At 41.5% G+C, this 16,389-nt stretch overlaps 1 protein-coding gene across 1 annotated transcript in view; it reads left to right on the top strand.

The window, feature by feature from the left end:
* COL22A1 (collagen type XXII alpha 1 chain) overlaps positions 1-16,389 on the top strand; it is a 197,943-nt gene that overhangs the window by 113,184 nt on the left and 68,370 nt on the right. The window contains exon 23 of the mRNA XM_071738442.1: positions 7,474-7,527. Within this exon, the coding sequence (XP_071594543.1) occupies positions 7,474-7,527 (54 nt within the window). The remainder of the gene's footprint in view (positions 1-7,473; positions 7,528-16,389) is intronic.

Below are 16,389 nucleotides of genomic sequence, written 5' to 3'. Positions count from 1 at the left end.
TTACATACACTTTCTACTTATTTAAGGTTTCTGAAGGCCATGATCCTTTCCTCTATTCTTCTTTATCATCCAGCAATTTTCAGTACATCTTGGAGTGCCCTGTGGGACTCTAAGGAAGCCTTTTGTCATTTGCTCTCCTGTCTTTTTGTCTGCTCCTTGTGGATTCCTTATGTGACTCTGAGCAGGTAGAGCCACCAGTAATATGGAGCTGTTGGAAGCTCAGAGAAATTGCTATTGTCCTGGAAGTCAAATAAATGCAAAGATGCTTGAAATACTCACTGCTTTCTGTTCAGTTTGCTCAGTATTCAAACAGAAGCTCCCACGGAATGGAAGCTGGAGCACCATTCTGCACTGGGAGCTTTGATAGTTTCCTCTCGTTAAAAAAAAAAAAAAATTGGATTTTTTCTGACTCAGCATTATGTCTTGAAATATTCAAATACTGATTAAGAACAAGTTTCACAGTGGGCCTGACCACATCACATGAATGCTCTGAATCTGCCTTTCCTTGCTTCAGCCCATTTGGATGATGAATATCTGACTAGACAAGAGATAAGGGTGGAAGTGAGATAACTGTTTAACCTTTGTGGAGGCAGTCATGTCAGTCTCAGTACTGCTGTTTGATGAGTTACTTTTTTAAATAGGCAGAGGGCCTGATCATAGCTTAATCCACAGAGGAGATCATGGGAGCTGCCTGTAATGCTCTGCACTTGTGTCAGCACCAGTGATCTTGTGATGAGTGCGGATGTGAGAGTGCTGCTTGTGAGCATGGGAGGGCTATGGACAAAGGATGAAATAAATAAAGAAAAAATAAAGAAATGAAGAAGAACAAATAAATTCCTTGGTAGGTAGTTTTCTGCAGAATTTCCGGTGCATTGCATGATACTAAATTTAGCTGTGAGCATGGATGAGGGTGAAGGGTTTCAAACTGAAAAAGGGTGGATTTAGATTGGATATTAAGAAGAAATTCTTCAGTGTGAGAGGGTGGTGAGACACTGGATCAGGTTGCCCAAAGAAGCTGTGGTTGCACCATCCCTGGAAGCCACTGAGGCCATGAAAAGATGGGACACACAGCCTTGTGTTAATGTTGCAGTGGAAAAAGACACTTACTTGCTTTCTTGTACTTTTCCAGCCTTCATAAAATATCACCCTATCACTTTAGCAAATAACTGTGCTGTGCTTTGCTTATGAGTTGACAAGTTCTGAATTGTCCCAGTTTTAAGGCCTGCTGTGAACATTGTTTCTTGCATAAGATTAATAGACAATATTAGCTGGGGAAAGGACAGTGATCTGTCAGGATCTGTAACAGGACACAAAATGCTCCTGCTAATGATCATTTGATTAGAGATGTCATTTGATCCATACTGTCCTTGAATGTTTCTCTAGACTCTGTTGTGTCTAGCTAGTTAGATTTCTTCTCCTAAGGGTCTTTATTAGTCACTAGGCATCTTAGGTGGACAAATATATTTTTTTAATTAAAGACCATTATTCAGTGACTCAATACCTGAAATGAATCAAAGTCCCAAGCTTGGTAAACCTATGTGGAAAACCTACATGTGGGGGAGAGAACAAATGAGCAGATACTACTTATTCAGCATTAGTAAAGTTCTTGACAAAGCACAGATGTAAATCCAGACATTGATTATTGTCTTACCTAAATTTGGCTGCAGAAAGCATTTCTCTAGGCAGGCTTTGAAATTAAAATGCCAGGAGCAGAAACCTCATCAAGTATTTGTTTGGGGGTAGGTTTAAGTGACTGGATGTGAGGTGGGGTCAGGACCTGGAGGCTCAGCTCAGAGATGGAGCCTTTTTGCACACACCTGAGCAAGAATGCTCCCTAGCACCACAACCTGGTGTTGAGGACATGGAGGGCATCATGAGGCTTCAGTTTCATTTGTGGCTCCAGCCTTAGCTTGTTGGAAGACACCCATGACACCTCTTCCCTCCTGCATCCCTTGTAATTAGGTGTAGGGATGTAATTAGGTGTAGGGGTGTAAGGCTGTACAAGCACGTGAGCAAACCAAAGAGCCAGAGCAGCCACATGGACAAGGGTTTGTGTGTCACTGAGTTATGTTTCTCAGACATCTCTGGGCTGTGACAAGTAGTTGTCTCTCACAAATGTCCCTGCATTGCAGGGTGACTGTGTCTGGCAGGCTGGATGAAAAGGGCCATTTTCTTTTGTGAGAAGTTGAACCATACAGCAGAATGATCCAACCTCAGTTTTGCTCTCTGGGCCTCAATCAAGGTGTAAACAAAGCCAGCACTGCACAGATCCCATGTCCTGACACAGGGATGCAGATATCACCATTTGTTGGAGTTCTTAGAAGACTGCAGTACTTTATTTAGCTGTAATGCAAGCAGCATAAACTAATAATGGATTAAAGTTGTGTTTGGAAACATTTAATAGAGGTATTTGGGTCTCGTAACACAGTCCATGGGAAGTGAAGGAGCCTGAGCTGTGCAAGGACAGAGGCAATTTGGGTGATGTTAGAAATGTGATGCAGGAGCCACCCACACACTGTGTAGATTTCTTAGAAGATGACATATTGTGCCAAATACCCTAGTGACCATTTGGCTGACAGGAATAGGGCTGTACATTTTAGAAAGATTTTTTTTAGGAAAGGAGGAAGGAGGATGCATGGTATTTTTTTGGCCTGAAGCTGCTGTTCCTGTTATTGCTGAAAAAAAAAATCAAATAGTACATGGGATAGTAGGGTTGCCAATAAACAGGACGTACTTGTTACAGAGTCACCATTCTGTTATAGTAAAAAAATGTGTCAGTTTAATTTTGGCTACTGCAAGTTGAATCTGTCTTTTAAATACATTCACTGTACTTGCATAAAAGTTTTCCCATTACCCCTACATAGAATGCACATTTCTTGAAGCAGTTATAAAGTAATATGCTAACATGGGGTACAAATGTGGCTGAATAACCACTTGAGGAGAAGCCCTGTCACCAGGAATTCTGGTGGCCCAAGTCTTCTTCTGGCCTTGGTATTACAGATTTTTTAAGACCATGTCTCTGTTGCCTTGTGGGGGTTTGCTACTAAGCCAGCCTCACTATCTGCAGGCACTGAGAGCTTTAGGTACAGCCCAGCTATACCCAGCAGGTCACTTTTGAGCAGTTTAGAGCACCACCATTTTGCTATCAGACAAATTTTCCAGAAGTTGCAGACAAGAGAGCAGCGTGGTCACAGCTGTTCTTGAAAGCACAAAGGTTGTTGTTGAGTGACAGAAAGTGTGGCTGAAGGCTGGGATTCACTGGTCTGCAGGAGGATGAGGTCTGAGGGAGTGGGGGACAGACTAAAGAAGACACTCCCAGAGCCTAGATGGCTTTAGAAAAAGAAAGGCTCCTGAGCTGAGTGAGGAATGTCATAGAGCATCCTCCTAATGTTTTATTTAGAAACAAGTGAATCCAGATGTGTTTGGGAGGAGAGAGGGAAGGGTTTGCTGTTCTCTAAAAAAAGGTGGTGGTGTTGTAGAAATTTGATTGTCAAATTTATCAGAAGTTCTCCTTGCTGCAGCCCATTCCCAGAAGCTTCAATATGTACAGTGTGCTTTCAATGTAATTTTAATAATGCACTACTAAATGTAGTTCTTTAATGTGGAAGGCTAGTCAGAGGCCTGCTTACATTTGGGGGAGTGGTTCAATAGTGACAACACAACAGGATCTGGGGAAACAGCTTGTCTTTCAGTCATTTAAAAACACTTTTTGGTCATCCTGCTTTAGTTGCAAGTCTTGAAGTATTTTATGGGCACAGAAAAAATGCACAGTCTCACAGGTACATCTACTGGATTCCTCATCTGACAATTCATGTCCATGCTTTGGTCCTGATAGATATAAGGAATAATTTTTCACCCAGAGGACAGCTGAGCAGTGGAACAAGCTTCCTAGGGAAGTATTTATGGCACCAAGGCTGCCTGAGTTCAAGAAGTGTTTGGATGAGACTCTCAGGCACATGGTGTGATGCTTGGGGTGCCCTACACAAGGACAGGAGTTGAACTTTTGATGATCCTGATGGGTGCCTTCCAACTTGGCAGATTCTATGATTCTATGATCCTGTCTGGGACAGGAGATAACAGTTCCAAACCTCAACCAGGACATAAGTTTTTATTTTCATTTTATTAGATAGCTGCTTCCAAGTGCCTGGCCCTGGCACTTGATGTCTCTATTTTGACAACAATGGTCTCACATCAAGAGCAAGCAGTGAGAAGAAAGAAGCTTTGCTGTTCTCACTTGTACCATCTGACCTGTCAGTGACTGACAGTACTGGATCTTGGATTTTATGAAAACTGCCTGAAAAAGAGCTCTTCTTGTCCTCTTCTTTCTTCTTTAAAATTGAAGAGAATTGGATGCTTTGATTCTTCTCTTAAGTTTTTTGACACCTGATCCATTGAAATATTTGTTGGAAGTAAATTCAATCTTTTTTGCTTGATAAACACAGGAGGTGCTGATGCATGACATACTCCTGGAAAGCATGCATATCTTTGGGCAACCCAGCCTAAACACAGGGTTCTTCCCAAATAATGTTCCAAATAAGTTGAAATTCAAGAGTTTACCTTCTTTTGAAATAATGTAAATTCATCCAAGTGATTGAAATTTCAGAAAGAAACCTGAATAAAACATCTGTTTATCCTATTGTGGTTCTTTCTTCATATCCATGAGGTAACAGCTACCCAGAGCCTTTTCCAGTCTGATGTGCTGTACTGCAGCCTGGTTTCCTAAATTTGCATTGACAAAATTTTCCCATGTTCAAAGAACAATTGCTACAAAAAAAAAAGAAAAAAAAAATTAAATATTTCTTATAGAATATATATATACATATATATATATATATATAAATGTATTCTTATAGAACAATAAGAATAGCCTTATTAATAGGGGAAAAAACGATACCTTTCAAAATTTCCCTCTAGCAGAGAGGAGCCAGTATTTTCCCTTGATCTCCACTCTTCTATATGGAGATCTTTCCAATGGAAAGTTTGTGTTTGTTTATATTTGTGGGTGCTTGAAATGTTCAAATGGCATCACCTGCCCTTGCAAAGTTCAACAGTGAAGATACAGAACTACAAGCAAATGAACAGAAAGAAGGAAAAAGAGATTGATGGCATAGATTAAATCCACAGTGAAACAGTAATTGTCAGAGAGGTAAATACATCTTTTTTCCAATAAACCACACCTTGTTAAACTGTACTGTTGTACAAATTGCTGATGAAAGCAAATAGCATATTTCATATCGTGAGAAGGAACTCATTCTTATACACCTGTCTGATTCTTACTATACCTAACAGAGCATAATTGCTGGTTTTCTCTGTCATATTATTTGGTGATGTGACATTTTGCTGTGCTTTTCTCCCATAAATATAATTTCTCCCAGCAAGTATTTCTGTACTTTACACAGGTTGCAATCTCATGGAGCAAATCTATTGCAGCTTGATTTTGTCTGACCTCTGAGTGGCCAAAATGTCCCCTTCATAATGGGAAATTACACTCTCAGCCTCTCTGTCAGTATAATTATATGCTACTTTTAAGGGATTTCTCAGTGTTTTTGAAATCAACAAAGTTTCTTAACATTGTACTCAAGGAAAGAAAAGGCTCCTTGCACAGATTATCATTCCTGGCCGTCAGCGTGGAAACAGAACAACCCATGGATACTTGTCACAGGAGGCAAGATCCTAGTTTCCCCTTCTCAGCTTTTGATATTCTTTAGAGTAGAACGTGATGCTGCTACATCCTTTCTCAGGTTCCTCAAGGTGGAATCAAGTTTGCAAACTGCAGCAAGTTCATCAAGCTACTACCAGAGAAAGCCCTTAAGCTATAGAGCTGCTTAAGCCACATCCTATGGACCTCCAGAATAAAGTCCCCATATATTGCTTGCATCTCTTCACTTGCAAGGTTAAAAGGCTCATTGGGATTTTGTTGTCCTGAACACTGCTGTAATTATCACCCAATGGGGTTTTGTAGAGAGTGCACAAGGGAGAGTGTTCATACTCTTCAACTTGTGATATCTGGGTTATCAAAAGTGTTTGTATCAGCTTCTACCTCTAATGCAGTCTCTGAATTGGAATCTGAGGAGGTGCAGAAATATTGAAAGGAGAAATACAAAGTGGCTCATAAATATACTCAGTGACCAAGAAGGTTGGTGGGACATGAAGGATTCAGCTACACTGGATTGTGTGCTGGCCTCAGTGTTGTAGTTGTGGAACCAGTCACCTTCATGGGCCAGATAATGCAGCTTAGTTAAAACTAAGGAAAACATGATGAAAACTTGTTTCACTCATGATATCTTTGCTTTTTCACTCATTTAAGTCAGAAAGAAGCTGTTGTTTACAGGTGCTGTTTCTAGGCATATCTCAATAGAGGAAAATAAAGGCATAATTCTATATTGGGCTCATACATCTGAATGACCAACTCCATCATCAGTGACATGAAACTTGATTACATGTAACATCCTTCTAAACAGAAATTTAGGTTGGAGGAAAAGTAGAAATGGTGGAAGAATAGATCACTTCTCTCTGTCTTTCAGATATTTGCACAACTCCTCTTATATCCTCCTGGTATATTAGTAACAGCTTCAGAAGCATTAATGATTCAGTGTCCATTATACACCAAGGAAGGATAGATTTTTACAAGAAAATGAGTCACAAAATATGTTGACTTGCCCAAAGTAACATATCAAGTCAGCTGTTTTGTTCAGAAACAAATCCATCTTTGGCCTTAACTCCAGTGCTTCATGCATCTTGGCTCCATTCTTTCTTCCTCTTTTTTCTCATCTAGAACTTTTCCCTGTGAAAAATTTGAGGTCAAACCATGTGGAACACAAGTGCCACAGCATCCTCATAGGTGAACTTGTCTCAAGGTTATACCCCAGGTCCTGGCTTATCCTTCTCTTGCACTGTTGAAGCTCTCTGGTTCCTCTGGAGGAATCTTTATTTTTTTTTTTGCTTGCAGAGGAGTCATTGAGCTTCATCCATTGGAGGTAATGCCAACCCTTGGTAGAAATGGCTCATGGGTTCCTGTTTTCTGGCCTAGAGATTATGAATCTTCTCTGTTCATCCATGCATCAGAATTCTTTGTTATTTTCTTACTTACTGAGTGAAAACAGTGCAAAGAGGACAAGGGGTATTATTTGGCTTTGCTGAGGAGAGGTGAGGGGCTGGACTGCAGCAAGGAAAGTGCCTCTTGGCATGTGTCTACATTTGGTACCTCTCTTGGCTGCCTCTCAGCAGTGTGGGGCTGCAGAGTTTAAGAGACACCAAGATGAGCATGAAGCCAGCCCTCATCTGGGAGATACAGACCTGTCAAAGATAACTGGAGTTTCAGATCCAGATGGTTTCTGCTGACTTTGTTTCTAACTTTTGTGTTTTGTGTACCCACAGTACAAGGATTTACCAGTTTGGGGGTGAAACACTTTGGAAAGTCAGCAGCAGTCTTTGCCCTGGAATCTAACATTTGCTCTTCTGTTGAACACACAGGGAAAAAAGGGAGAACCAGGATTCCCAGGAATCAATGGTCTAATTGGCCCTCAGGTAGGTGATGATTTCTTTATTTTTATATTATATGTGGAAAAACATATTTTGTGGCAACAGGTGACTTGGAACCACAACGCAGCACCCTGTGACCTTGTTCTCTTCTCATCTGCACCATCTCTGAAGCTGCTGTTTCTCCATTAAGAGCCAAACTAATTTATCCTGTTGTGATTGAGAGAAGGCTGCCTGTCTGGCAGCAATTATTTTTCCTTCCAGTTTTTCAGCACCTTTGAACAGGGGCATAAGGAGATGTTTTCTATGTGCTTCTCCCATTGCTTGTATGTAGAGCATCCCAGAGGGAAAGCAACAATTTGGGGTTTGTAATATTTAGGAGAGTGTCTCACCTAATTGTTGGCTGTGTGAATTGGTTGCAGATCTACCTCCTCTGTTGAGGGAAGAAACAGCTAAAAGGCTTTTGCTATTTAGAAAGCACACTTCTTTGAGCAGAAGTCTTTTCTTGTGGCTTTGATCCTTACATTTCCACCTGTTATAGAGGGCTAGGTGCTGGCTTATTGGGAAAACTAGACACAGGGGCTTAAAACTAAATTTTTATTCTCCCCTTGAGGAAGGATATTTAAATTTAATGACTTCTTGGCTCCCTTATTAAAAAAGCTTTTGGCAAGACAGTGTTCCATATAGCACCATCTATAACTTCACAAGGGCAAAATAGTGCTGTGTGTGCTAAGCATCCTCAGAGAGGATTTGGCTCCATCATGGATCAATCCATGCTGCTCTGTCACTTGCCTCTGGGTTGATTTCACCCCAACTTTGTAGCCAGATTCAGCTGACCTGAGTCACTTTGTAGGGTCACAGTCTGAAATACAAAAAAATATCTGTGTGAATGACCTTGAGCAGCAAAGTTTCAACCTCACTTTAAGCTGAGCATGCAGGGTAAAGCAAAGCATTTCATTCATTGTATTTTCAATCATAAATTAACAGAGTCTTTTGCTTTGGTATTTTCTGTCAATTTTCAGTTATATTTTAGGCAGGAATGAAGAACCTCCATTGCTACATCTGTTGGTGATGTATTGTAATAAACAGCACAGTGCCAGACAGCAAATGCTGATTTTTCTTCTGTTTCCTCTGGCAAACTATGCCCTGGTCACCAGGAAACATGATCTAGAAATGGCTTTTGTAGCAGACAGTAATGAGCTGTTCACATGGCTGCTGGGGATGTCAGGGGGGCATCTGTGCAGGTAAGGACCCTTGTGTCTAGTTGGGAACTTTGCCCTGCAAAACACCACTTGATTCTGCTTTACACATTTTTAAGACCTTTTTTCTCTGACACAGTATGTGGTTTGCAAGTATTTCATCTGCTGCCTTCAAGGGGAATGAAGAAAGTATTTCTAATGGATTTTAAATCTTTTGATGTTTCTCTGTTTTGTTTTTGTTTGATTGTTCAGGGATTTTTAATTTGTGTTTCAGTTTGGGTTTTTTTTTGTTTTTCTTTTTGGGTTGGTTTGGTTTTGTTGTTTTTTGGGATTTGTTTTCGTGTTTGTTTATTGATTTTTATTTTTGTTTTTTTGTTGTTGTTTTGTTTCACTGGATAACATTAAAAGCTCCTGCCAAGTCTTCTGAAACCTCTGTGCAGCCATTGGGACAGGATTTTCCTTGCTCTTAGGGGAAGATTTTTCTCCATGAGTTGCTTCTGAAATAACTGACACTATCCATCCAAACATAGTCATACTTGATCAAGTTCCCTGTAACTTTTAATATATATATATGAGTGTGTGTTAGCAATTTTAGAAAATTATCTGAGAAAACTGCTGACATAGCATTAAGTAGTTTTCCTTTCCACACAGGCAAAATAAAATTAGCAAATGCTGTTTTAATTAAGGCTGCATATAATGCCAGCTTCATTGAGAGATACTTAAGTTGACCTTTCCCCCAAGCTAAGTCTAAGAATGGAAATATAATGTTCCTATTCCTGCAGTGGTACACTGTTCTGGGCATAGAACTGCAGATTTCCGTATTTCTTTTTGGAGAAAAGGTTTACATTTTGTTAGTGACAAAACTCCTTTTCATCTTAACAGCAGTTTTGGTGACATGAGAGGTTTTTTTGGCACTTCATCAACATCTTTATTAGACTTAATCAGACCATGACTGAAAATATCAAAAAGAAAAATGGTTTCCTTATGCTGTAGTCACATGGATATTCTTCCAAGCCATGGATAGGAGATCTGTCACCTGCTCATCTCCTATCTCCATGGCACTGAAGTCCATGGGATTTGAACTGGCCATAAATAAGCTAGATTAGGACACTAAAATAACTTCATTTCCTCTGCTATTTAACATTTATAAATCCCTTTGTTTTCTGGCCTAAATTCCCTCCCCATTGATAGCTGTACGGGCAAAAGCAAGGAGTGAATATAGGAGCTGTAGAACCCCTCTTTTTGCTTAAAGACATAGAAGAGACTGTGCAAGGGTGCCAGGAGGTCCTGATCCCCTGTTCTCTATACCCAGGGAAGCCTTAGGGTAAATTGGTCCAACCTCTTAATTCCTGAAGCACCTCCAGAGAGATGCTACATTTCCTAGTGAGGTGTGGTAGGAAACCCTTCCTCCTACTGAGGTGGATGATGGGGACTTGTGTTGAGGTGTACACAGACATAATGAGATATCTGTGGTTATTTGGGGGCTTTATCAGGAAAAACATCTGCTGGTGTGCCCAGTTCAAGTGAGAAGCCAGAGAAGGGTCAGGAAGCTGTGCAAGGGATCCAATCTAAGGGCTTCTCTGGAGCAGGGCCAGTGATGAATCTCAGTAGAGATGGTGTCAGTCTGACACTGAGGGACCACTGACAGTGTGGTCACATTTCAGAGGTAAATGAAGTGTCAAATCCCGAAGCAACAGCAACTTTTCAAGTAGCCTGGGGACCTGTTTTGTGACAAAGGGGTAGCCTTAATTTTGCCTCTTAGTTCTTGCACACACTAATTCAAATTAAACTTTAATCTGAACAGATTTTTAAATTATTTTTTGTTCCTTCTAAATCAGCCGTCGTGCTGAACAAGCCCCATGTACTTACTTGTTCCATAATGTCCAGTCAGGATCCCCCAAAATGTGATTATATTTTCCAAGGGCCTTCAAAAATGGTGCATTTTGCAACCTCATTAAGCCCTGAATTAGACAGTCTGGGGCTTATGTCCCCCCTGGATATGAATAATTTTCCTGCTGCAAGGGCACAGCCATCTGAACTCATAATGTATTTATGTTGTTATTATTTATTTGTACTATTTTAGTTTCCAGGAACCTTAATCATGGAATAGTTTATTTCCATTGCAGTAAGCTGTTGAAATGCAGACTGAAAAATGGGCATTTCTGTAAAGCACTTTCAGTTGAAATAGAGGGATAAAAACAATGAGGCAGGGGATTTCTGCATGGTCACCCATGGTGTCTGTACAGCTCATCCATCCCATCATCTGGTGAGATGAGGAGTCAGAGAAGGGGCTGAAGGCAGCTGATGGGGTGTCATTGCAAATGCCTTTCTAGGCATGATGAGCATCCTGGGAAGAAAGAACTCCTGCAGCTGGGCAGTGTATGCTCAGTGAGCTGTGGAGGCTGTGTTGGCAGGCACAGCAGAGAGGGGAGCTGATACCCCAGTGATAACTCAGGGCTCAGATATTCTGAGCTGTGCCACTGGAATACCAGAGCTGAGATTCAGCTCCAAATCCCAGCACTTGTTGGGTTAAAGATGGGGATGCAGGTGTCTGAGCTCAGTTGATGAAGATCCAGAAAATATCATCAGTGGAGCCTGAAGCTCTCCTAAAGCAGGTGCTTCTGGGCCCCTCGGTTCAGGAAGGAGATTGAGGTCCTGGAGCAGGTCCAAAGGAGGGGAACTGGGCTGCTGAAGGGACTCAAGCACAAGTCCTATGAGGTGAGGATGAGGGAGCTGGGGCTGTTCAGCCCAGAGAAGAGGAGGCTCAGGGGAGACCTCATCACTCTCTACAACTCCCTGAAAGGAGGTTGGAGCCAGGGGGGGGTCAGGCTCTTCTCCCAGGTAACTACCAGTAAGACAAGAGGGCATGGACTTAAGCTCTGCCAGGGGAGGTTTAGGTTGGATATTAGGAAGGAATTCTTTCTAGAGAGGGTGATCAGACATTGGAATGGGCTGCCCAGGAAGGTGGTGGATTCTCCATCCCTGGAGATATTTACAAAGGGACTGGATGTGGCACTCAGTGCCATGGGCTGGGAACCAAAGTGGCAGTGGATCAAGGGTTGGACTTGATCTCAGAGGTCCCTTCCAACCCAGCCGATTCTATGATTCTATGATTCTACAAAGGTTCCATTCAGCCACCTTCTATATTTTCCAAGCTAAGCAGGCACATGCTGTCCATCTGTGAGGGAGCAAAACAAGTCAAAACTCTGTTTTTTGAGTGAAAATGCCATACCTCACATTTGCAGGATCTCTGGGCTGTTACTGAGGTTTGCCTTGAGCCAGGATAACCTGGTGGTATAACTGAGACCTGCAATGAAGGCTGGTACAAGCTGTACCTTTTACAGTTGTGGCTGGCAGTGATTTAATTAGCATAGACTTGTCCGTAGGGTGTGAGCTCAAGACCAGCTTTACTTATGTAATTCAGAAAATAAATTATATCCTCTCAAAATGCAGTGTCCTGAGCTCCTTTTTGGCAATGCAAGTTAATAGTGTGAAATGTAAGAAAGGGATAGGGGGCCCTGCTGCAAAGCTCAGGTTGCATTCAAACTATGCCAGTGCTGCTTGAAACTGGAAGGTATTGCTCAGACCTATCTTTAATAAGATCTATGCCTTTAACAAAAATAAAATGGAAAAAATAAAAGGCTTCACCAGTGCAGATCACTAATAGTACTGAAATGAAAGACTATAAGGGAGGTTTTTTTAGTTGTTTTTCTCATTTGCTGCACTGACTCAGTAAACCAGCTCAAGGTGAACACAAAGGGGAATAAATCTTCCTCTGTAGACAAAAGAGATCATGTCCATATCTTTCATTAAATGATGAAATTAAACAAATACTGCCTTTCACTGGAAGAAAAAAAGTCTCCTGGAGACACTTCTCTGTACTTTCACAGAGCTGGAAAGACAGTTTAGAGAATGCTTTTTTTAAAAGAAAACACCTTACTTTTCACAAATAATGTTGGTACTCCAATTACAATCCCAGCTATTGAAATAGCTGGAGACCTCATCCACTTATAAATTATGATGCTAGCACTGGAACTGATTACAGGGCATGCATCATAAGTAAATGTTCAGATCTGTTGGATCTTTTGGTTCTAAGTGTCATCAGCAAAAGCCTTTTTCTATATGCTCTTATCTTTTCTTGGTTTATAAGGGAGAGTTCAAAGTAAGAGCAACATGGTGGTCTAAGGCAGCATTACTGAAAATAATTCACAGTAGTAGTGCTGGTGGGTTCTGTAGTGCCTGGGATGAGATATGAAGAACAGATTTGAGGAGCTGATCCCAGAACCCAGTCAGATGCAGAGGAGGAATGGAAAGATGGAGTAGCAAGGGTTATAGTGAGAGGCACAGACTACTCCATAAAAAAACAGCAGCAACATTTCTGATGGGAAAGAAAGAAGGGAGAGAGAGTGCAAAGCCAACAGGCAGGGGCTGTGGGAACTTCCTGTGATGTAAAATTGTAGGGAGAAATTGGGTTTGAAGTAGAGACAGGCGCAGACACTGGAGGGGAAAAAGCTGCTGGCATCATAGTTGTGCTTTTCAGTATCATTGTGTCAGGATGCTCCTGTGTGTCCTGCAGGTTCTTCTTCATGAGACTGGCATTCTGCCTAGAAAGCCCAGACTACACTCTGGGTTGCCATGGGTTAAGGTGTTATCTAAGGTTTTCTCATAGTGTAAGAGTATCCAGTCATCAGCATGGAATAATATACAGAAAATATGTCTATGCAAGCTTTGCCTCTAGAGACAGCTATCTTGAAAAGCCATCAGACTTGAGTTTCCATCTTGGAATGACAGCTATTCATCTCCCTCTAAAACATAGCCATCCCTTTTTTCATGGAAAAGAGATTTAGGCCAAGCAGCCCACTGATGCAGTCACAGATTCAGAGCTTCCTTTAGAGAGCTCAGAACTCAAATGTTAATAGCTCTGCCTTTCCTAGCTTGTCTTTCAGCTAGATGCCCACTGGAAGAAGAGAGCATCCTTTAGTGGATCCTGGAGGACAGGCACAGATGTTCTTCTGGTATGGACAGTGTCAGGCTTCTTTCCTGAAAACTGTCCCTGCGTTATGATCAAGGGTTGGACTTGATCTCAGAGGTCCCTTCCAACCCAGCTGATTCTATGATCCTATGATTATATTTATCTAAGGAATGGAGACAAAAGCCTGACAAAATCCACCTCCTCAATCAATGTTTTTAGAGATGTCCTACCTCACAACACACACATCCCACTATGCACTATTTGTTTTTTAACTAATGTTTTTTTTTCAAAACAACAGTTTGAAAATACTGTGGTTTAAACACTTTGATAAAAGATCTGTGTTTTGTATTTCCTTGCAATCTGAGTATGTGTAGGCCTGTTTCAGTATAAACTTTTCATAGATCAGTTTTATCTTCACTGTGTAGGTAGCACACATTGGTCTTCATCTGACGGGAAAAAAAAAAAGAAAACCCAAAAACCAAAGCACTCCATGATTGTTTGCTTCTAGATCAGGGTTTTAAAGGAACAGTGCTGGGGACTTGGGCTCTCATCTGTGTAATTCATCAAATGATCACTGAAAAAGGTGATTAGTAAAATCAAGTACTTAACTCTGGATTCAGTTATAAAAGGGAAGAGAAGAAAACAGATGATGTGAGATTTTGGGGTTAAGCATTACAAGCTGTCCTGCTATTTTATGTTGTAGTTTTGCTTTGCTTTTTAACTGCAAGTAAATGGTGTCAGTGTTGTCCTTTTAAAATACTTAGAAAGGATGCTCCTTGCTCTGAAATACACTCAGAATTCAGGAGAAGGGTTACAAAACATGAAATCGATGCATAAGTGAAACTGATTTGCTCTGGACAGGAGCAAAAGGGAGGGCTCTGTGAAGAGCCTGTACAATGTATTTCTTCAGCTTTCATGTGACTCTGCTATTTTATAATTACCTAAATCTGCTCTTCCTGCACCCACCTCAGAGAGGCTTTGACCAGAAGATCTTTCTATTAGTGGGTGTAATATCTGTTGGTGCAACATGTGGTGAAGCTACATTAGTAAACTAGTGTTGGTTTTCTGCATCCAGCTCTGGAGCCCCCAGCTCAGTGAAGAACTGGAGCTGTTGGATGGAGTCCAGAGGGGTGCCAGAAAAATGATCCGAAAACACCTCTGCTGTGAAGACAGGCTGAGAAAGTTGGAATTGTTCAGCCTGGAGAAGAGGAAGTGGCCTTCCAGTACTTAAAAGAGGTTTACAAGAAAGATAGGGACAAACTTTTTATCAGGGCCTGCAGTGATTGGACAAGGGAAAATGGTTTTTAAATGAAAGAGGGTAGATTTATTTTAGATTTAAGGAAGAAATTTTTTATGAGGAGGGGGGTGAAGCACTGGACCAGGTTGTCCAGGGTCATGGTAAATGCCCCATGCCTGGAAATATTCAGGATCAGGCTGGACAGGGCTTTGAGCAACCTGATCAGGTTGCCCATGCTCACTACAGGGGCTTGGACTAGATGATCTTTAAAGGTCCTTTCCAGCTCAAACTATTCTATGATTCTATGTTTGCTCTCATGGAGAGCAATGAAAATGAATTACTAGTGGCAATTTAGGGAAAGGATCAGGGTGATTCAGTTTCCAGGCTTATGGTTGCATAAGGTTATTGCAGTCCAGAATATAGAAAGTATGGGAAAATAATTAGAAAAGGTCTTGGGTAGCACAAAAAAAAAAAAAAATAAAGAGTTATTAGGAGAAATAGTTGGGATGTAGGACCTCATGTTTCAGGGATTTTGCTGGTTGCTGACAGATACTTGAGTGAGACTTTGCTTTAGGCTAAATTGAGCTGTGTCTGTCCTGGGTGGGGAAGCTTGGATCATACTGGGAATGGGCTGAGACTGGGTTCTGGTTGGCATTTCTCACTTCTTGATAGAAACTCCCTGTTGTAGGGACGTGGAGGAGAAGTGTTTTGTGGTCGGAGGTGGTTTAATTATTGGCAGAGGGAGAGAAAATTGTGCTATTCGGGAGGAACCAATGGAATTGGCAAGAAAAGTCACTACAAAGGCAGGTTTTGCACTTTCTTTCCTCTACTTATGCATAGTCCACTCTGCTGCAGAATCAGTCTGTTGTTTTTTTTCTAAAGGTATCTTTGCCTCCTCTCTCCATGTTGCACCCACTCTTCATGGACCACCCTTCTTTGAGCCCATACCTTCTGTGGGGCAGCTGAGCAATACCTTTCTTGAAGGGGTGGAGTAGGGCCAAGCAGAACTTCCAGACCCCTGTCAGGGGGGTGTCCACAGTGTGGCATTTGGACTGTGTTAATTTGGACTGTCAGTTCTTTCCTTTGAATGGCAAGGCCCTTTTTAAGTGCTGGATGGTCTCAACCACAAGTCCCCTGATGAGACTAGAACTCCTTAACTGCAGAACCTTTCTGCAATATCACCTAAACCACCATCTCCAAAAAGCTGGTGCAGGGCTTCCCAGGAATGATGTCAGGAGCATCGATGCATCCCACAGGACATCTTTCTGGGGATTTATATGTGGTGTTCACATTTGGGACACTACAAGTGCTGTCATTTGTGGGATGACTCCATGGCTGTTCTGAGGTGCAAGGAAAGCTTATCACAGGAGCCAAGTTCATCTCCAGGTCCCTTTTTTTGGTCACTTTGCCCCATCTACTGGTGAGAAGCAGTTATCTTCTGGCTGTAAGTTATCCATGTGTTCTGAATACTGCTTAACTGCTTCTTCCTTCTCTGTCAAACC

Source organism: Heliangelus exortis, chromosome 2 (assembly GCF_036169615.1).
Source record: "Heliangelus exortis chromosome 2, bHelExo1.hap1, whole genome shotgun sequence".
Taxonomy (NCBI): domain Eukaryota; kingdom Metazoa; phylum Chordata; class Aves; order Apodiformes; family Trochilidae; genus Heliangelus; species Heliangelus exortis.
Note: the sequence above shows the minus strand (reverse complement) of the source record. Positions and strands in the feature narration are given on the sequence as shown.